At 32.7% G+C, this 22,037-nt stretch overlaps 1 protein-coding gene and 1 long non-coding RNA gene across 2 annotated transcripts; both read right to left on the reverse strand.

The window, feature by feature from the left end:
• Positions 1 to 385: 385 nt before the first annotated feature.
• Positions 386 to 4,646, reverse strand: LOC130980954 (uncharacterized). The gene is made up of 7 exons (XM_057904611.1): positions 4,378 to 4,646; positions 3,326 to 3,458; positions 2,882 to 2,958; positions 2,721 to 2,799; positions 2,073 to 2,182; positions 1,485 to 1,549; positions 386 to 777 (listed from the first exon to the last, which is right to left on the reverse strand). Exons 1-7 carry the CDS (start codon positions 4,492 to 4,494, stop codon positions 684 to 686), a joined length of 675 nt encoding a protein of 224 aa, XP_057760594.1. The 5' UTR covers positions 4,495 to 4,646; the 3' UTR covers positions 386 to 683.
• A 3,329-nt stretch (positions 4,647 to 7,975) lies between these two features.
• Positions 7,976 to 11,988, reverse strand: LOC130946747 (uncharacterized). Its single transcript, XR_009072353.1, has 4 exons — positions 11,317 to 11,988; positions 11,011 to 11,215; positions 10,769 to 10,913; positions 7,976 to 8,327 (listed from the first exon to the last, which is right to left on the reverse strand). It is a non-coding gene; the product is annotated as an uncharacterized LOC130946747 (long non-coding RNA).
• Between the last annotated feature and the right edge of the window lie 10,049 nt (positions 11,989 to 22,037).

A 22,037-nucleotide genomic window follows, 5' to 3' on the forward strand; every position in this document is an offset into this window, starting at 1 on the left:
TTCAAGACCAAATTATCCATCCTATTGACCAATTTTATGTTGATACCAAAAGTGAACATCCAAAAGTGATGTTTAATGGATATCTTGAAAGATTCAAGGGTGGAAAAGAAATGCTTAAATATTAGATTGGAGTTGGAATGGGCACAGTACAAAAAATTGAATATTTAAAAAGATTAATATTAAAAAATCAACACTATAATCATAAATTTTAACTAATATTATAACAAGTTGTCAAACAAATCTAGTATAAAAACCCAATATGAAATCTACTAAAGATAAAGTTTTATTGAGTTTAGATTTCGAATATTCTTGTTTTTAAGAGTTACATTTTTTCCTTATATTGAATATTGGCTGCGATGTTAGTTGTTCAATGTTGGCTCTCAAAATTTTCTCTTTTAAAAATCATTTTGCAATAGTTAAATATTAATTTTTAAGCACATATCAATACATGGTACGGTGATATACTAGGAAGAACCCGAAAAAGGGTCAAAACTACACAGAAAACTTTGTCATCTTCATGGTACTTCACCTACAAAACAGCTAAAAACAGGTACCGTATTTGCTAACTCTTTGGCTATAGTCAAAAGTCAAAACCTCCTTGGGATTGTGTAGATAGATATACATTTATATGTCACATGACATCATCAGTGTTTTGGATTTGGAAGAAGTTTCAAAGAGGGGCGTCAAAACTGTCCAGCTCTTATATCTCTATCAAGCCGATCTGCATTAAGCGTCCCTGGAAGCTCTCTAAAGTCTTCATTGAAGATAGAATATGCACTGCATTTGTTGTAGAAATGAAAATATTTAGAAGACCACACAATTTCCAAGTAAATTTGACATCCAATATATTGATAATCGGTTAAATTAAGAGTGTGTAGTTAGGTTCAAAATGTTTCCTATAAATAAACATGAAATTATTAAATTTGTAAGCATATAAAGAGAGAGAACAACACCACACCTATAGCTTATTAGTCAAAATACTCCTTTTTGGTTTTCTCTTTGAGGAAAATGCAGTGCTATTATCATGTTTAGAAATAAATAAACAGGAATACTAAACGTATAACATCCTTCTCGTGGTGGCAATTTGAGAGGTTAATACAACAAATAATTTTTTCAGATAAAACTATGATCTCCACATGATTTTTTTTTTTAAAAAAAAGACCAACAATAACTAAGCCTCATCAAATCATTAATTCATCTTTAAACATTAATATGTAGAAGAAAAAAGAAATTAAAAAATGATTCACAATTCCAGTTATATATCATAAAATTACTTAGTTCAATTTTTTTATCCAGAATTATAATATATTAACCCTTCCCTCCAAACCTTTCTTCTGATCTCATTTCGTTTTGCTGCTTCTAGATAATAATGAAGTCTCTGACATGCATCAGTTTTATTTGAATTTACAGATTTAACTTTCACCATGTGCAGCAGTTGAATCATAAGATTGTAGTAGACAACAATTAATGTCTGTTGGTTATACCTGATGTCACCAGCTTGCCGCTTTCCAAGATTGAAGAGAATGAGACAAAAGCCAGTTGCAAGTATCTGCAAGAAAATTGGGACAAACAAATAATAGAAATTGCATCACATACAATCACTGGAAAGCATTAACAGGTCACCCATTAAGACATTATTTTAATTTGTACATCCTTAGTCCTTAGATCTTGTTCATGGCTCATCTCCATGGTCTAGGTTACCATTCTCAATATACGAAATTGAATGTCTAACCATATGATTTAAGAGGACCGAACTTTTTCCAGAGAACTTTACACGACTACTCATTATTAGAGCTGAATAATAATAATAATTATTTCTCTCATAAATTCTTTCAAGAGAAAATCAATCAGATTCAAGAAAATTCAAATGGGTTGCCCTGGGTGTCAGCTGACTTGACTTTAGTAGACAAAGAAAAGTCCAACTTCAAAATAAACTTACAGTAATATTGTGCATTCAATCATATAGTTCAGTATACAAAGTTCCTGGGTATCAACCCCGGTTAACCACCAAAAAAACGTTTACTAAGTCTCAATCACTCAATCATATACTTCAGAATACAGAGTGTACTTACATACAAAGGTCCAAGATCCCATCTATGGGCAACAGGTGCAAGGATAAACCACATAATTATGATCATCCATGCCTTCAGAGTCAGGTTGAAGATTACCATCAGGATAATATCTGTTAAAGCAGTGTGAGGATATTTACAAGATAATTCAATCTCAAAGGGTATCATGTAGCTCATTACCATTGTTACAATAAACTAATATTATTCTCTACAAGAGATAATATAATTCCTTCACTAATGCATATATTTACCAACAGAGTATTTGTTTTGAATTTACATAAACTCTGTACCTATGCAAACAGATTATGCATACCAGTATTCTTAAAAGAGAACCAAAAAAAAAAAAAAAGAAGACTGCAGGTGCTTTAAGAGCCAGATTGATATAACTCACAGATTATTCAAATGATTTTATCAATAGCGGACCCAAATAACCAGAAAATAAGCTTGTAGGAAGAGATTTATAGAATAGCAGAATGATGATCTGAATGTGATTTATAGAGTTTGGTTTGAAACTGTGACCTGAGGATCTTTGCACTACACAAAAATATTCCCTAGTCCCTTCCATTATTGGATACTCATGATAAATTATCAAAGAAAAAATAAAATGAATGACTACACTTTTAAATGAATATGATTTATGTAGCTTATTGCCTGGAAGCTTCAAGTTATCATGTAGAAATGAGTATAGCCTCTTCTTCCACCGACTTGATGAACGTGGAAGACGAAATTTCTGCATAAGTTGAAATCAAGTAAAAATTAAAATTAAGTACCATGTCGATATTCTTTATTACATATTACTAAATTGATTTTACCAGATCATCATCATCATCTTCATTGTCAAATCCATCCTTCACTGGTGGCTTTGGTTTGACAGCAACAATTAGGCAATCTAACATAAACGAATTGCCAACAAATCACACCTCTGTAAGAAAATTAACCATCAATGCATAACAAAATAAGAGAAAAACACTATGATCCCAAGATCAGAACGTATTTTGAATTTTATTAACCATGGAATTAAGTTACGTGGAATTAAGTTACGGAGAGCACAATTTAAACCAATGGTAAACTGATGCTTTACATGGAACATAGGTGATTTCTTCACTAAATTAATCACAAACGAAATACTGGTTACAAGAGTGGAAGTGCTGTAATATTGATGGGGGAATGTGATAGGATATTCTCAGAAGAAGGAGAAAAAAAAAAAAGATAGTGCAATCCATCCATTGAAAACAAAACTAACTCTATAATCATACCTCCATCATTGAGTTGTACTTGTACATCATTTTCATTTTTCACATCACATAATGCATTTCCACGTAGAATAAGACGCAAGTTCTCAGTTGGTAAATTATCATTGCTGGCGATTAATTGTCTCAAATCACGCACCTGTACTTGATATAGAAGAAACATAAATAGTAATCACATCAATACTTAAAGGAATGACGTTCACGCTAATTGCTTAAAAAAGAAAAACAAATAAAAGTATGAAACTCTCATTATTCTTCCTGAAAGAAAGCCATGTCCAAATAAACTTCATCTGAATTTTCTTCCCCAACGAAACAGTTTAGCAAAACAATTTAGGGATTTACAGTAAAACTGTAGGATATCTTAATCCCGAAAGCTCCAGAATTCGCTGGCTATTGAATGAACTCGGCCAAAGGCTTTTCTCTGTAGTCAGGAACTCGAGCAAGATTGCAAAGCAATTGGCACAACTTTTGATCATGGTGCCAGTGCCACAAACGCACTTTGATATCATTTTCTTCAGCTATAATTTCTGGTGGAGAATTCATATTTTCACACACACATTCTGAATTCTAGAATATATGCTGCCACTTCAACTAACCATGTCCCTAACTAAGTAACTATTAAGTATTAATGCCTGTTAGTGTTCATCCGCCAAGTTTTTTTTTTTTGGCCATCTACACTATTACTGTTGTAGCCCACTAGACATGTGATTACTCTTCTATGTTTAGTTCACAATGCCCCAGCAAAAAAGATAGGGAAAATTTTGAAAATTAAGATTAAACACCAAAGGAGCCATCTCGTATCATACCATATCATATAGCAGCCACTTCCTAAGTCCTACTTCAAACGAACATCAATTTTTTTTTTAATTTTTTCCAAATTAACTTAAACCACTTGTGTATTGTGCATGTCTATAGTCATAATCCTCGGAATTTCACAGATCACGCACAATCATGAAAACAAAAAGTACAATTCTCCCTACAATCATGCGTAACTGACAACAAACGTTACAAGAAAAAAACCCTGGAAATTTGAAATTGGAGTGAGAAGACTGTTGTACCTTGATGGAAGATGGAACGAGAAGGCGAGAGGGGCGAGCGGGACCAATAGTCTTGAGGACAACTTCAACCTTTTTAACGTTAGGGTTTGAATCTTCTACAATATTATGCCGATCCATTTTCTTCTCCCTGTAATAGTTAATATCTTCTTCTTCTAATGGTCGATCATCTCTCTCTCTCTCTCTCTCTCGGTGGCTCCGGCAACCCAAAGCAGCACGTGAACGAACTTCGATGGAGGATGCAGACGTGCACTCTTAGATGTTTTTTTTTGGTATTTGCAGTCCTTTTTTTTTTGGTCAGGGGTATTTGCAGTCTTAGATGTTACGTCAGATCACATCACGCAAAGCAGGCTCGTCTCAATAGCCCAACTTCGCAGACTTAACTTGATAAGCCCATTCTCAGATTATTGTTTTTTTGCTTGATATGGGACTCGAGATAAAACTAAAACAGAAAGCCACCGATTTTCTACGCTCTTGAGGTCCACAAAATTTAACTGTGTTTGGATTAATCTTTGTAAATGGATGTTAATATACATGTATTTTTATAAAATTAATTTCGATAAAAATTATATTGGTATCAATATAATTTGTGTTTGGATATTTTTTTTGTCAAATATGTTTTTGAAAAAATAAATCATGTTTGGATTATATTGACTAAAATTACATTAGAATGTAAGATTATTAAGATTTAATTATACTGTGAGTCTTTATAATTTTACTAAATTTTTAATTAAATTTTTATATATATTTTTTTAATTAGATCTCTATAGACTTTGTAACTAAGTCCTTATTCTATAAGAATAGACAAAATAATTAAACCAATTATTAAAAACGACATAATTTATATCATTTTTTATATTATTTATGCAAAAGATAAATATTATTAATTATAAATTTTAAAAATGTAAACATTATTATATGATCTAAAAAACAAAAAATTTAAATATATGTAACTATGAGAAAATGTAAAATAAATATGACATTATTTGTTGTGCAAATTAGCATATATGATAAGGTAATTAGGAAAATAATTGTGTTGTGTATTGTAGTAGTTCAAATATGTATATAAAATAATGTGTAAATTAAAATGCCTAGTAGTTTTCATATCCTATATAGCATTTTGTTTTTGAGAATCATTGTTACTTATCGTTCTAATTTTGTGTAAATTAAAAAAATTATAATCTAAAAAAAATAAAAAATTCAAGAACATCAGCAACACAATCTAATTTATTTATTTTTAAAAACAATTGTAACTTATAAGTAACAAATAAAAATTATTTCTGATAAAATATCTATTTTTATTATTATAAAAAAAGATTGAATTTATACCAATAAAAAAATCTATTTAGATTGACAGGTAATAAAAAAAATTATGAAGAAAAAAGGTATTCACTTACAAATTGTTATTGTTAAATGAACAAGTCTTGTAATTTTAAAGTCAATCTTTTTTGTACATGAGATTTTATGGAAATGCTCTTTTTAGAGAGAGAAAAGGGTATAAAAAAAAAGGTATGGTTGGTAGAAAATAAATTAATCTATTGTAAATTTTCTACCGTATTTTTAATTGAATGTTGAAGCTAAAGTTGCTTTTTGAAAAAGGCACATCTAGAGGATGCTGAACGTTGATGAAAAAAAAAAAGACCAAACAAAAATGAATGCCATTCAAAAAATAAAACTAATATTTGTTAGATGAAACATTAAACTAAACATACACTAAATTGTAAGAACAAACATAAATATTAGACAATTAATTTTGTTTTTATCAAATTCAACTAAGACAAATTAATATACACATTATATTTTTATTTTAGTTTATGTTCTTTTTTTCATTTTTATTCTTCTTCTTCCTCTTTCTCCTTTATCTTCATTATCATCATCACCATCTCTTCTTCCAACACCCCATAATTTTTTTTTCTCTTCTTTTTTTTTTCTCTTTCTTCCTCTTTTATTTACATTTGATTTCTTTTCTTTTTTTTCTCACCCTCTTCCTAAATTATCACTATCATTATTATCACTATCTTGTTCTTTTTTTTTGTTAGTAGAATATCACACTATTAGTTTAACAATAACAAAAACAATTTAAAATATTTTTGTTATATAATAACACAAGAAATCTATTGCAAATAATACCGAAATTTTTTATAAATAATATAAGAAATCTTTAAAAAACAATATATCTAAAATCTTAACTCATTCAACCAACAAAATACATTCAAATATGTTTTAGAGTTGAAAACTATATCAATTTATTATAAATAACACATGAATAACTAGATCTCTCGAGTTCAATGCCACTCAATTAGTTCAATAATAAGTAAATTTGGTTAAAAATTTTTTTGTATCATGATTAAAAAGTTTCAGTGTCAAAATTAAGAAACTTTTTGTGTCGCGGTTAAAAAATTTTTGGTGCTTTTTCTAATAAATTTTGTATAATTCAAAACTCATCATCCTCCTTCTCTTCATCATCATCATTCTTCTTCTTCTTGCACATTTTCGTATTCTTCTTATTTGACTTTCTTAACAAGAAATAGTGTCATGGTTAAGAAATTTTGGTGTCAAAATTAAAAAATTTTCTGTGTCACTGTTAAAATTTTTTGGTATTTTTTATTTCTGATCAATTCTGTAAAATTTAAAACTCTTCTCCCTCTGCTTCTTCTTCATCATTACATTGACAAGAAAAAAAAGAAAAAATTAAACAAAAAAAAAAGAAATAAAAAATACTGCAATAACCACCAAAAAGAATAGGAGGGGAAGACATAAAAGAAAACACATCAACAACCGCAGCAATAAAAGAACGACGATGAGGAAGAAATACGTGAAGAAGAAGAAGTGCATGATGCACGCACAAGTTATGTGAATAATTTTTGTTGGATTTGTGGCAACTTGATGGGACTTTGTTAACAAAAAAGCCTGTATGTGTAGTGGGACTCGGGGGAAAAATATATATAAGATGAAATAAGATGAAATAGAATAGATTAAAATATCGTTTTTGTCCCCAATATTTGGGGTAAGTCTTAACGTTTAAATCGTCTTATTTAAGTCTCTAACGTTTTAAAGTTGTGTTAATGTTATCCTGCAATTAGTGACCTATTAATAGAGTTGATAGTAGAACAATATTGAGACCATTTTGAAACATTAGGGACTTATATATGATGAAAATATTGGGGACAAAAATGATACATTACTTTTTGAAGAATTACCAAATCAAGTATAATGAAAATGAATTTTAATAGGGTGAATTGCATTACAAATTTAAGATTTTTACTCATACTTGTAGGATAATTAGTAGATAAATTTTTAGAAAAAAAAAGAGCATGGTATATATCTAATAAAGTATAAATTATACTTTTTCGTCTCTAATATATAAAAAATATTTACTTTAATTAAACTTTGTTTTAACTTTTAAATTTTAATTTAATTTTTTAATAAAATCAATTTTTTTACGATAAAAAATTATTCAATTTATTTTTTTATTTTATTCTCAATAAAAAATAAATTTATTTAGAATGAAAATAATAGATTAAGAGTAAAATTTTAAAAAATAAATTTATTTAGAATAAAAATTGTAACACCCTAACTACCAAAGCTCACGCTTCCGGCTGCGCAACTCTGATAGCTCGGACATTACGACGACACTTATACTATTTAATACTAAAATATGGGACTGTTTAAAATTTTTTACCACAATATCGTTCCCAAGATACTCCATTCGATAACGTACATCCATAGGTATCATACAACTTATAATAAACTCGTAAAGAGTACATCCATGTATATACATACATACATATATATATATATAATTAATACTACAAACATTAACTAATACAATCCCTATCCCTCTTACAAAATATATCAAGATAAAGGCGAGGGTACAAAAATAATAATCTAAAGCAATACAGAGCATCTCAATAACAAATAATTAAACTCTTCATAACTTCTGCGCCCAAATCCTGAAAGGGGAAAAATGTAGGAGGTGAGAACATCATCCTCGAAAGGGTTCTCAGTAGAGGGTTTTTGGGAATTACTGTAATAGGATACATGAAGATAAACCGTACCAGTGATTATTAACCATCTTATGCCTCTTTTCAAAAACAACAGTTTACAATAAAAGTAAAGTCAGAAATCTTTTCTGAAAGAGGAACCGTTCAATTCTCAAAACATCAAAGCATTCCAAAAAGGTTTATCTATACTGAACCAAAATAACCTTTCATATCTTATTCCAAACCAGAACCACAAAACCGAAATCAACCATCGGTCCATCTCATTCAACCACGGCCCTAGGCCCAAACAATCCAACCACAACCAATCCACCACAATCCAACATAGTTCCAGAAGCAAACACAAGTAGGAAGATGCAAACACAAACAAACAGTTATTGCAAGTAGAACAATTAGCAGTTAATCACATAGGCAAACCAAGTACAATATGCATACCCAAACAATGTCACATAGATGCATATGATGCATGCCTGTCCCTAGTGGCTGATGATATCATCTGTCGGTTATAGAGCCAACCCGACAAGTCCTGGTAGCTAACCATTGGACTGTCCCTCTGTCGCGCATCCCCAACTCGAGTTATACTCATCATAAACTTGATCATAAACATGATCCATATCCATCACCCTCACTGGTGAATATTTCGGGGGCGAGCTCATCCGGGACTTTCACAGTGCCCGGCCACACTTACGACATAGGGTCAACAGAGTATCAAGTCTCAACCTGGAGCACATGGTGGCTAGCCACTGCTACTACCCAGGGAAACCCGTATCTCAGATAGTGGAAGTACAACATTCACATTTATCAATGATTCAGCATAAACATGCATTCAATCTTATCCATGGATCACCATCCATCTCAGCCATCCGGCTCACGGTTCATTCCAGAACCAGCTAATATTCATATCATACACAGCCATTCCGGCTCACGGTTCAATCCAGAACCAATCAATATGTATAAACATACACAGCCAATCCGGCTCTCAACAAAACAGCACTTCCACATTCAAAATCATCAAATTCATGAAATTGGCATTTAAGCCATAAATCATTTTCTCTATTCATTTCACTTTGAAATCAAGTTTCAACTCTTTTCAGCCTTGGCTTTAGAAATCTCGTTTCTCAAATCATCTCAGGCTCATAAGCCAAATTTACTCAAAGTGAGTTCCCTTTTTTAAAACAGAGCCACTCTCGGCATTCTCTTTCCAAAACTTCCAAAACCATGACAAGTTAAGGATTTATTTCAAAGCATTCAAAATCACCCATCCAACAATGGGATTTTATAACAAAAGTTTCTCGGCAGAGTCCCAAGTCTTTAGGGAAGGTCAACCTATATCAATTCCTTAAAATTCATTGAAACTCTTAAAATCATAGATTTCTCGGTTCAAGTAAATAAAACTGAATCTACTATAAAACCGGCCATACAAAATCACAAGTTCCAACCCGGTCCAAAAATCAACTCATTTGAAACGGAACCGGTTCATTTGAATCAAACCACTTTCAGGTTTCTTTTTAGAACCCATTTTTCTAACTCTTCCAAAATGCCTCAACCTTGATTAATCAATCAAAAGTCTACATTCCTTTAAAATCACTAAAAGCTCCTTTTTATATTGAAATCAATATTAGGGCGTCATTCTTTCCTTCAGTGATTCAAACTGTATAAATAGTTCATTTCTAAATAAGCCGAACTCAACGCATAAAGTTCAGTAAATAAATTAAGCTTGAAAACATAAATATTCTCTTAATAAATCAAATAATACAATTTCTCAAATCCAACCCTCTTTAAATAACTTTACAAACAAGTGTAGGAGTTTTGTAGAAATTTCGGCAGCACCTCCCCTAAAACTTGGACTTTTGCCACCCGGTTCGGGTCCCAACTAAACCATTTCTCATTCCTTTTCAACAGCTCAAAATCAGAAATCAATTTAAAGCAAGCTAAATCCAACAATCGCCTCAGTGGCGTACCTCAAGGATACCATTTCAAAATCAACTCAATATTAATCAATTTAACTCATCTCCACAGCTTTAAAGAATCGGTTCAGCAATAAATCATTTATCAAAACCAAAATTAATTAAAGCAACCCAGGCTGAATTTCAAGAGTATTCTATCTTTCACATCATCAAAATAATTGACTCAATTTAAACCAATCCTCAACGGATTAAACTCATATTTCAAATCTTTAAAGAATCAACTTGGACGGCATTATGTTTCACAAAACCACACAACAATTCGTTCATCATAACCAAATAATAATCCATTCAAACATATAATTACATTCATCCAGGATAATCAACATCACATAAGGCTTATACAATCACCAAATACATTATCTCACATCAGTACCCATATGTAATAATTCCGATATATAAAATATAGTTTTTGGAAAGCGCCCCTACCTCAAAACGCCAACCATAACCCAAACGCGCCACCGGAAACCTCTATCAACCCAAGGTTACCGGCAGCTTGCATCACATCTTTGTTCACTTTCGCAGCAGCAAATATAAGCCCTTACGCGCAACATGTGGCTCCGATAACTTAATCCTAGAAAACATTATTATTGCGAAAGCCTTAAAACACATATCGGGATATGAACGGGGAAGGTTTCAATACAGAGATACATATTGTAACTAAAGAATACCGTTTGAACCAAAGGACAGAAGCCTCAACGGTGGTTCCAACAGCCACAGAACCGCCCTTGGCAGCCAGAATCGCCGTGACTCAGCCTGCTTCGTTAGTAGTTCCAGCAACCGATGAAACAGCTCCAGAACAAACGCAAGTTGCAATAGAAATCTCCAAATGCAGCCAGCAACTACCTCCGGTAAGGGCAGTGGCAATGCAACTCACTATAACCATTTTATTTAATACAACTAGTGTCAACAACAATGCTTCTAGGTAGAAACGAATTGATGGAACAAGAGAGAATCGAGAACAGGGTAAGGCTTACCCAACAGCAGCGATTCCAAATGGAGTCAGGACAAGACCAGAGCAACACTAACTCCACAGCAGTAGTGGTGCCTGGTCAGAATCCAAAACCCAGGAGCAGAGGCAGAAAGGCATCTCCTTTCTCTGATTCACGCGGCGCTGTTCTTCGTGGTGCTCAATCGGCGATGGCATGAGCTCCGGCGGCAGTGGATTATGGAGAGGTCAACGGCGGCGAGGCAAGGCGCGGTGGTGACGCAGCTGGCGGTGGCTCTAACAGCGGCGACAGCAGCAACGTCCTCCACCCCCGCGCGGGCACCCTCTGGTCGTGGATCTCCGAGAACAACAATGATGGCGCGGCCACACAGAACGGCGACAGGGACTTCTCCTCCTCGCGACGGCGACGGGTCGGGACGGGCGGATCTGCGGGGACGAGTCAGACCCGCGCCTCCTCTTCCCGCGACTAAGCTCCCTCACTCCCGTTCTTCCTTCGGTGTGCCATGGCGGCGGCAGCTGGCAACTCGGCGGCGACGGCAATGCCCACCGTTGCTAGCCATGCCTCTCTTCCTCCCCTGCCTCCCTCTGTTTCCCCCCCGTTTCTTCCTAGCCCTTTCTTTCTTGTGTTTTCGTTCGTTTCTTTCTTTCAGGAATAACAAAGGAAACTGTGTGTGTTGAACTTGTGAAGGAGAAGGAGAACTCAGCGGCTGAAGGGGTTAAGTTAGGGAAGGGTTTCATTTTAAAAATTAGGGTTAAGGGCATTATGGTAATTTCACATAAAATTGGAAATAATATAGTAATTGAAAACCAAAATTAAATCCAACACTATTTGTACATAGAAAATACTATTTGCTCATCAATTTCACAAATTATTTTCAATAAAATGCCCAAATCCAAAAATTAGAAATAATATACTTAATTTATCCATTTTTCCAAAATAGCAGTAATAATATTTAAAATATTACTTATCTAATCCAAATCTTATAAAATCCTTATTATTTCATAACTACCAACTTTATAAATTTGAATATAGAAAATAATCCAACAATTGTGAAATTGGATAAAAATCATAACTTATCTCAAATCCAATAAATCAAAACTTGCCTTAATTATCTTTAATAAAAATAATTTCTGAAATTAAGGCTATAAACAACTATATGATTTGAGACTTACTCATAAAAAGACTTTTCAAAGGTTTTGGGTCTTACAAAAATAATATAATTAAGAATAATTTACTTAGATGTGATTAGAGAAATAAATGAATAATTATTTACCATAAAAAATTAATATTATTGAAGAATAAAATTAAAATTTATTTTAAAATTAAAAATAAAATTTAATTAAATGAAGCATCAAAGAAGTTTGGTATATTAGAAACAAAAATATATAATTTATACTTTATTGTATACATACGATGCCTTTTTTTTTCCTCGAAAGTTTATCTACTAGTCATTTTATAATTATTCCATGATGAGTAAATGTGTTTGAGAGTAAAATAAAAAAAATTTACTTATAATGAAAGTAATGTGATTAAGAGTAATTTACTTTGATGTGATTAAAAAATGATTGCATAATTATGTACGGATAAACTTAAAATTTATATTAAAGTTAAAAGTAAAGTTATTTAAATAAAAAATTAAAGAAGTTCGGTATATTAATGACAAAAATGTATAATTTATACTCTATTGTTATGTATCATTGATGGTTATCAGTGGATAAGAGAAGGATGTTGAATCTTAGCTTCTTTTTCTGCCGAATAGTACTTTTGGTTTTTCAAAGAAACTCAGGAGATATTTTTACTTTTATCTCGTGATGAGTTGAGAGACATTTTCATTTTGTCTCCCGAGTAACAGAAATAGAAACGAAGTAGAGAAGAAAGAAGAACACCAGATGTATCCTGGTTCAGCTACTTAGTGCAATGTAGCTTACATCCAGTCTCCATCACAACTATGATGGAATTTCACTATCTCTTTTTCAAGATTACAAACACCAATGCTTCCCTAGAATCTACCCAATCCTATCTGGGACAAATCCAAATTCTAACCCAATCCGAATTTGACTAGACCTCAATCTAGCTTTCAACAGTGAAGTGCTAATCCAACTTGCAAGAAAATTCCCACAGGATCATGACACAAAATAACAAGATGTACAAAGCAAATCTGAGACATTTTATGGCTTTTTCTCCTAGTTTAAATCACTGCTGTTTACCTCTCATTAGTTTTTTCTTACAAACCTCACCATGTTTGCCTTTTACAATGAGACTCAGACAGATTAAACTGAGAAAAAGAAAATACTAAATGAACTATATGAAGGAGAAGAACTCTAACAGTTTGGGTAGCTATGAGAGTGAACTCTGTGCTTTTTACTTACTCTCCTTACCTTCAATGCCTTGGCCATTCACCCTTAATATAGAAGAGTGAAGCTTCCAAGGTTGAATCCGGTTTAACCCTAACACTATCTTCTTTTCCAACATCAGAGACTAGCAGCGGCTTCATCAAAGAGGAGAGAGAAATCCGAATCTATTGCATGAAAATCACCTATTATCTCTCATCCTTTTTCTTCAAACTTCTTCAATCTTGACTGTTGAGCTTGACTTTGACTCCAAGTTTTGATTTTGAGTGTTGATGAGCTTTTGAACCAAGTTAACTTTATATTCTCCATTGTTGCTTGTTCCATACTTGAGACCTTGTGACTTTCTTCTTGGTTCCTCGATGTAGCACAAATGAGGGAATATAATTTTGATGTGCTTTGACCGAGTGAGACGAGCTACTTGGTTGTAGCCTCTTCTCTTTGCTTTAATTTGGCAATCTTCTTTTTGCCTTTCTTCCTTACCTATCTTCTGTGTTTTTTATTTTCTTCTTTTTTCTTCTTTGATTGACATGACCGAAGTAAGAGAGTGAAAAGAGACAGAAGAGAGAAGTGATAACTTTCAGTGAAAGTTTTAAGGAAATTAAAGTGAATTGAAACTTGGGAATTAAGTTGCTTGAACCATCATCGTATGAAGGTTTGGTTACTTTGTTGATCGGGCTTGGTTCTTTTCTTTGGGCCCTTTTTGTTTTCTTTCTTTAGCCACTGGTTTTGAATCAATTTGGTTTAACGCTGAATTTTGTTTATAGATCAAGATGGGCTAGCTTAATTGGGCCAAACATGAAACTTAGTTTGCTTTCCTTCACGCTAAACCAAATATATCAAAAAAACAATTGGTAATAGTTTAATAAACACTTAATAATATTTTAATAATATTTGTTCATCATTTTAATTGGATATTAGTTTTTCAAACTCAACAACCATGCCTTTTTTTCTTTTTCAGAAGTTTATCAACTAGTCATTCTACATGTATTTCATGAGAAGTAAATAAAAATATTGAATTCGTAATGCAGTTCATTCTATCAAAATTCACTTTCATTTTACTTAATTTGGTAATTCTTCTAAGAGTAGTGTGTTATTTTTGTCTCTAATATTTTTGTCCTATTTAAGTCCCATAACATTTCAAAATCGTCTTAATGTTGTCCTACTATTAACATTTTTGTGAATAGATCACTGATAACAGTACAATATTAAGATGATTTTAAAATGTTAGGAACTTAAATGGAATGATTTAAACATTAAGGATAATTTTGGGACTTATATCAAATGTTGAGGACAAAAACGATACTTTACTCAACAGAATAAGAAAAGCAAAGCAGTGGAGTCAAATTTAATAATATAATGAAGACAATTATACATAATTCTTATGTATTATTTAGGACATTTTCAAATTTTAGTTGTTAGCCCAAACTGAAACAACATGGAATCCCTTTTCACATGCTCAACCTAAAAAAGCCTCCTAGAAGCTTACCCCCTTAGCTAACTTAGCTTCCTAATTCTGCCTCTTCTTGGAAAGAAACTGAAATTTTGATAAACTTTAGTCATAAACTTTGATGTTTGAACTTGTTTGCGAGTTATAGACAAATTATTATTGTAACATATAAAACTTTAAATTTGTTAGTTCAGAAATTATTAAATTTAAGGATTTAAAATTACATATTAAATTTTTAAACAATTAAAAAAAAACTAAAAATTTTAAGTTTACCGTTAGATTTAATGAGGGATAAATCCGACGGTAACAAGCTCTAGAAATACAAGTTTATATCTGCTGCTAAATCTGCCGGTAATTAGTGGCATAAGAAAAAATTCACCAGTAAAAAATTACTAGCAAGATTTATACCGTCTGATTTATTACGCCTAAAGGTAAACAGATTACCAGCGGATTTACTTAAATCCGATAGTATCCGACGGCCATTTTGTAGTAGGTGTTGACTCGACTAGCCATTACAATGAAGGTTATAGCTATGCTGTCCTTCTACACGTAGTCTATGAGTTTCTTTCCAATTTAATTTTGTAGTATCTGGTACTGAGTTTGATTTTCGATTGATTCTAAGGTTGCTGCGATCCACATGATTTGACTTAATTAATAACCCATATTTTTATAGCAACCCTATTAGTGATTTTGGGGGACGTCAAAACCTCGGCCCTCGTCACACTAGGCATGACCGACTCTACTCTATGCTTGATACTCGAAAATTTGGATTCCATTCTTATAATGCTTGTTACTATTTTCAGCAAAGAAACTATCTATTGCCTACTCAATCTTTTTTTCGCCACTAGAACTGTCACCTAATGGCTATGCACTAGATTGTTTCATTCTCTTAGCGTTCAGGTAATTCATGTTTCTTAAAAATCTTTTATTAGTTTGAAAATATAAGGCCCGAAAAAAATATTAACTAAATAAATAAATAAATAAATAAATTAAATGTGAGTGATAAAGGTTGAAAGTTTAGAATTTGTAATTTGAAAAAAGTACCGGTAAAAAATTGACTTAGAAAATAAAATTGAGCATAAAAATATAATTAATTACAAAAAAATATGTATCAGCATTAAAATTAACTGTACTGGCTTAAATTTGTCTAATACTACAAGTAAGAAAAACTAAAACTATAAAAAAATGACAAGAAAAATATTTAGAACATAAACCCGAACACTTATCTTAAAGGTTTTGGCTCTTGGTTGAGCCAAAGGATAAAAATTTACAACCGGCCTCACTTGGCCCCAAGATCGATGACTTATATACCTAAATCACTTAGCAAATTTAGCAACTCCTCCCCATTATTGAGAGAGAGCAACAAAGAGGAAAAATGGAAGAAGAAAGAGTGCCCTAAAATACTATTCAGCCATCACACTCAAATTCTTATAACTTCCAGACCGTAGTTTCGATCGACAATCTGTTTGTGGCTACGCGACCATCTCGTTGTCCTCTTTGTTTCTAACTAAGTTTTGCAGTGAGTACTTTAAAGAACTCTAGCTCATTTTTTATTTCCCCCTCAAATTTGAGTTTTGGTTGAGTGAATATTAAAATATTATGGTTTTGATATTTAGGAGAAGCTTATCTCTGGTTCTAGAGTGGTTTTGACCCAAGGCTATGTGGTACTAGGTAAGAAAATTCTCTTCCTTTGAATTTTTTATATATGTGTGAACCCTAGTTTGAAATATGTGTGAAATTGGTAAAATTAGAGTTACTAGAGTTGCTTGGTTAATTTTAGTACAGGTTGAATACTTTATGTGGTTGCGGAGTAATTCTTGAGGCTTGATTTGATGTTGCACAAGCTTGGATTGGCCGAAAGCGAGAGAATTCAAGTGTTGGAAAATCACCGTCGAAGAGGTACGAGTTTTGGTTTCAGGTAGATATTATGTAAGGTTACGTGAAAACCTATGTTAAAGTCCCTAGCATATTGTTGAATGATGATTATTTATGATGGTATGTGGCTTAGTGTGTATCATCGTGTTGAATGATGTGATATGTTGTGAATTTGAAAATTGAAGTTTTGAAAAGTTTGGTAAAAATTGATGGTGTTGTGATGTATGTGTGCATGATTGAATTGATGGATATTATGTTGAATTTCCTATGAAAGGCTATAATATGAGAATTTGGGTCAGAGGCTGTGATTGGGTGAGGTTTTTCCATCTTGGTAAGTTGTGATTTGTTGTTGAGATAATGAATCTTTGGATGAATTATTGATGTGTTCTGATTGTTGTTGTAAATGGACGCGTGTGATGGATTATGCTATATAATATGAAAAGGATAGAGTGTACTAAAAATTGATTGATTAGGTTTTGAATGGTTAGGAGTTAATAAATAAGTGTTGAGGAATGGTTTGGGATGGTTTTGAAAGAAAATGAATAGAGGAGTTAGTGAAATTGACAATTAAATGAGATCTCGTAAAAGTTGATTTTTGACCAATTTTGATGGGTCATAACTTGGAGCTTAGAGCAAGAAATTGTATGAAATCTATCTTAAATTAAAATCGTCTAAGAGTAGAGAAAAATGGAATTTTGTAGCAAAAATTATGAACATTTGAAAACTGGTATAAAATATGAAATTGCAGATTTTGCAAAAAAATAGCAAAACTGGCTGGTGTGTGCGCACACAAGACTGTGCGTGCAAACCACTCAGAACGTGTGATTCAACTCGTGCGTATGCATAGGTGATGCGTAAGCATGAATTCCGGTTTTCTGTTCCTCCTTTCCAGCGTTGTAACCCACTTTAACCTCCGTATGGAGTTGAATAACTAATAATTAAACCTTGAAATAGTGAATACAGCTCAATGAGGATGGCAATACGTAACGCTCAATTGAGACCGGAAGAATCAATGATCTCCCATGAGGACGGCGATACGTAACACCTATCTTAGGGATATTGTTGGGTGTGGATATGGTGAAGGTGGTAGGGCATTCATCCCTCGATATATTCTCCCATGTTTTCTCTCTGTTTGCAAGATGGTAGAGTACTAATCTCTCGATCTGTATGGCATAGCCTCATAGAAAAAGGTGGTAGGACACTTTCTCCCGATTTATTCCCCTGATGACTTTCTCTAGGAGAATATGGCAGGGCACACTCCCTCAATTATATGCCTCCTGGGATGCACAGAAGAGAGATAATATCCGAGTTAGCTACTGGATGTGTTGGGGTTCTAGCAGTTTAACTGACATGCGAGCTCATAGACAGTAGGATAGGCATGCATCATATGTATCTATTTGAAATTGTTTGAATGTGCATATTATATTTGGTTTACCTATGTGAATATTTCTATCTAATTGCTAATTGCCATATTTGCTGTAATTGCTCTTGAATGTGTTCGAATCTTATTACTTGCATTTGCTATTACTAAATTGATTACTGAATATTGGTTTACTGTGATATTGGAAATTTGAGATGATGAGAGGTGTTGGAAAAAGCTGAGATTTAGTTTATTTACCCTGTTTGGATTAGAAAGGAACCTAGGCTTGAACCTTGTGAAATTAGAGATTAGGATTGTCTAGTGGGTTTATGTAGTTTTACATAGTCTCTATTTGGAACTATTATCCTACTGAGAACATTTGGGTTCTTACCCGTCATAAAAATTGTTGTTTTTTAGATACAGGAGGTGATGCATCTTATTGAGTGTGCATGATTCAGTTGATGGAAGCAAAGAAGACTTTACTTTTGGAGTTTATTTTGTTTTATGCAATACTTTTCTCCGCTTTCGTAAACTGTATTATATATTCCTTTTAAAGGTTTGTATTTTGGAGAAATAGGATGTTATTTTGTATACTTCTGATTTGCAATGCTCTATCCGGCCTTCCTTTACCAGTCGAGACTAGTACTTATTATGAATTCTATCCAAACCTATGGTATATGCCGTCTACTCATGTTAACGTTTTCCGTGTGTGGGTATCGGTTACTCTATGTTTTAATTTCTTTACGGGCTCTTAGTTATGATACTATTCTTATATATATATATATATATATATATATATATATATATATATATATATATATATATATATATATATTTCCTTTAGGTGTCATAATGTCTCGCCACCTTTGATTTATGACTATCGCGTAAGTCTTTGTGTGGTAGGATGTTACAGAAAATGTCATTCAAAATAGCATCAATCTTAGCAATTGTACTTCTAGATTTGACAACTTGAACTAGAGGTCAATAATTAGATTCAATTATTTTTTTGCCTAGTTATAGATTCTTAGCTAAAATTAGTGCCTCTCTAAATGCATAAGCCTCTCTTGATAAGCTTGAAATTAATGTGAATTTTGCTATAGTGCTTGTAATTATCCTTCACTGTCAGTCCGTTATGATGATTGTTGTAGTTACTCTTTATGTTGTGCAACTATAGAATGTATCTACATTCATTTTCAACTGCTCCTTAGATGGGGCTCTTTAGGTATTGAGCTCCTTTCTTATCTTTGATTATATATTTTTCTTCCTTTATCTCCTTGGTTCTATTGTAGTATATTTCTAAATTTCTTGTTACAATTATTGCTCTTTTGGGTTTATCTTTTGTCTTTGGAAAAAAATAATTTATGATAAGTCGCCTAATATAAAAATTATGCAATGCTTGTTAACTCTGTTTGCACCTCTTTACCCTCTCTCAGGATTCTCCTTATTGTATACAAAAGCTAGCTACCAAAAGATGTGACTAAATTGATTGTTGGTACACAGGTTTCAAACCAAACTACTCTAATTCTTGGATAAAATAGTATTATATGTTGTATTGTTTCCTATACTTCTAAACAAATGTTTCATATTAGCTTGTAGCAATTTTTTTTTTTTGAACATATTTGTATTCATTGCAATAAAATTTGCATTGCATTTTAAAGGAACATTTTTTGTTTTTTGGGAGACTTGCATCTCCTAAAATTTTGTCCACAATTCATTCAAGTATGCACTTATTGGAGCTTGAGTCTCTTCTTTTGACTATTTCTCTTATTTTTTCTATGGGATACTCCATCTTCACCTTATACTCTCTGTCATTTCTATTTGGCTAGTTAGTGAGTCTTTCTTTACCCAATATGCTTATTTGCATTTGTAAAATTGTATTTTTAATATGTGGTGGAAAAATGCTTGAATTTTTGTTGTGATCCTCCATTCTTCTTTGGCAAGTAGATCCTTCACTCTATTTACATCTCCAACTCTAACATTTTTTGTAACACCCTACCATACAGAGTTTTACGCTTAAGTTCGTAAATCAGAGGTAGTGAGATATTACGATCTCTAAAAGTAAAATGTGTACATAGGCATATATGAAAAGAAGTTTTAACTAGGAGTCTTGAAGAAAAGTTAAGCAAAATAGAACACAAAACTTGCATCACACTTGAAACGGTTAAGTGTAAAAGAAATAGATAATAGCGTATGAAAGCATAATATACACGTGATATAGAGTGCCAAAGATACAAATAGCAAGCTTCAGACTCAACCTGCGAAGTAAAGGCCGACCAGAGTATAATTATATATACATATAACCCAAAATAGTTCCAAAAGACGGAATAAAATCTTGTTTCTCCAAGCCAATCTCTAGAAGGGATAAAATACAAATATACATAATGTGAAACACCTATATACATATATACATATATAAGGTACAAAACACAAAACTCAAAAGTAGATCTTCTCTTCAGCAGAGCCTCCAACATGCTCAGCGAGGTGTCTCATGTCCTGCATCTGAAAAACAAGAATATATGTATGTGTTGAGTTTAGAAAACTAAACCTTGATTAATGTGATGAATAAACATTATTAGATGATTATCGATTCTTTGTGTAATTTGTTTGGTTTAGTGTGCAGGAAAATAAGTTAAACAAAAATGGTCCAAAAAGCTTGAGATGCAGCCCAAAAGCTGTTTGGCCCAAGAAACATATGATCAAGCCCACACATACACACCTTGGGCTATCATAACCAAACCAAGCCTCATCACAAGTTTTTGAACCTAATGGGGAAGTAAGAAATCAAATAGGTCCAAACAAAGATCCAAGCCCATTTGAAGAAACTTCCAAAACTCCACTTTCAGAAACTTGAACCCCAACTTCATTTCAATTAAATTTCTTGTAGCTTCCACCGAAAGCCAAACTCTATATTCTCTCTCATCCCTCTTTCTCATCTATTATGTCATTCTCTAATAAAAGAAGAAAGAAAGAATAGAAAAGTCAGGTGCTAGGGTTCAGTGAAGAACAAAAAGCCTATTACCAAGTTTAAGCAAGTTTTCGAGCTACAACAAAAGGGAAGATTGCATCTGGTCAGAGCATCTTCAAAAGGTGATTTCCTCATTTAAGCTACACCAACACACCTTGAAGAAATCTATCAAGCCTCAAGCATGGATCAAGCAATGATGAAGAAACTGAGGTCAACTTTATTCAGAAGATCATCCACGATCCAAATCAAAACTTGGGGCTGAAGAAATCACAAACGGTCAAGAATGAAGGAACTTGAAGAAAAAGAATGAGAGAGATTGGGTAAGTTGCATGCAAAAGATTCATACTTCTCTTTCATCACTGACGAAGCCGTTGTGATCTCTGAGGATGGAGAAGAAGACAATTTCAAGTTTGAACTTATTTCAACCTTGGAAGCTTCACTTTTCTATAATAAGGGTAAACAACCAAAGGTTGAAGGCAAGAGAAAAAGAGTAGAGTACTGAGTTCAGTTCTCATAGCTACGTAAACTATTCAAAGTTCTTCTCCTTCATGGTTTTCATTTAGTATTTTCTTTTTCTTAGGTCAGTCTGTCTGAGTCTCATTGAAAAAGATAAACATGGTGAGGTTTGTAAGAAAAAGCCAATGAGAGGTAAAAGATAGTGAGTTTAATCTGGAGAAAAATCTATAAGATATCTCAGATTTTCTTTGTACATATTTTTGTTTTGTGTCATGATCCTGTGGAGATTCCCTT

Source organism: Arachis stenosperma, chromosome 1 (assembly GCF_014773155.1).
Source record: "Arachis stenosperma cultivar V10309 chromosome 1, arast.V10309.gnm1.PFL2, whole genome shotgun sequence".
In the NCBI taxonomy this organism is placed as follows: Eukaryota; Viridiplantae; Streptophyta; class Magnoliopsida; order Fabales; family Fabaceae; genus Arachis; species Arachis stenosperma.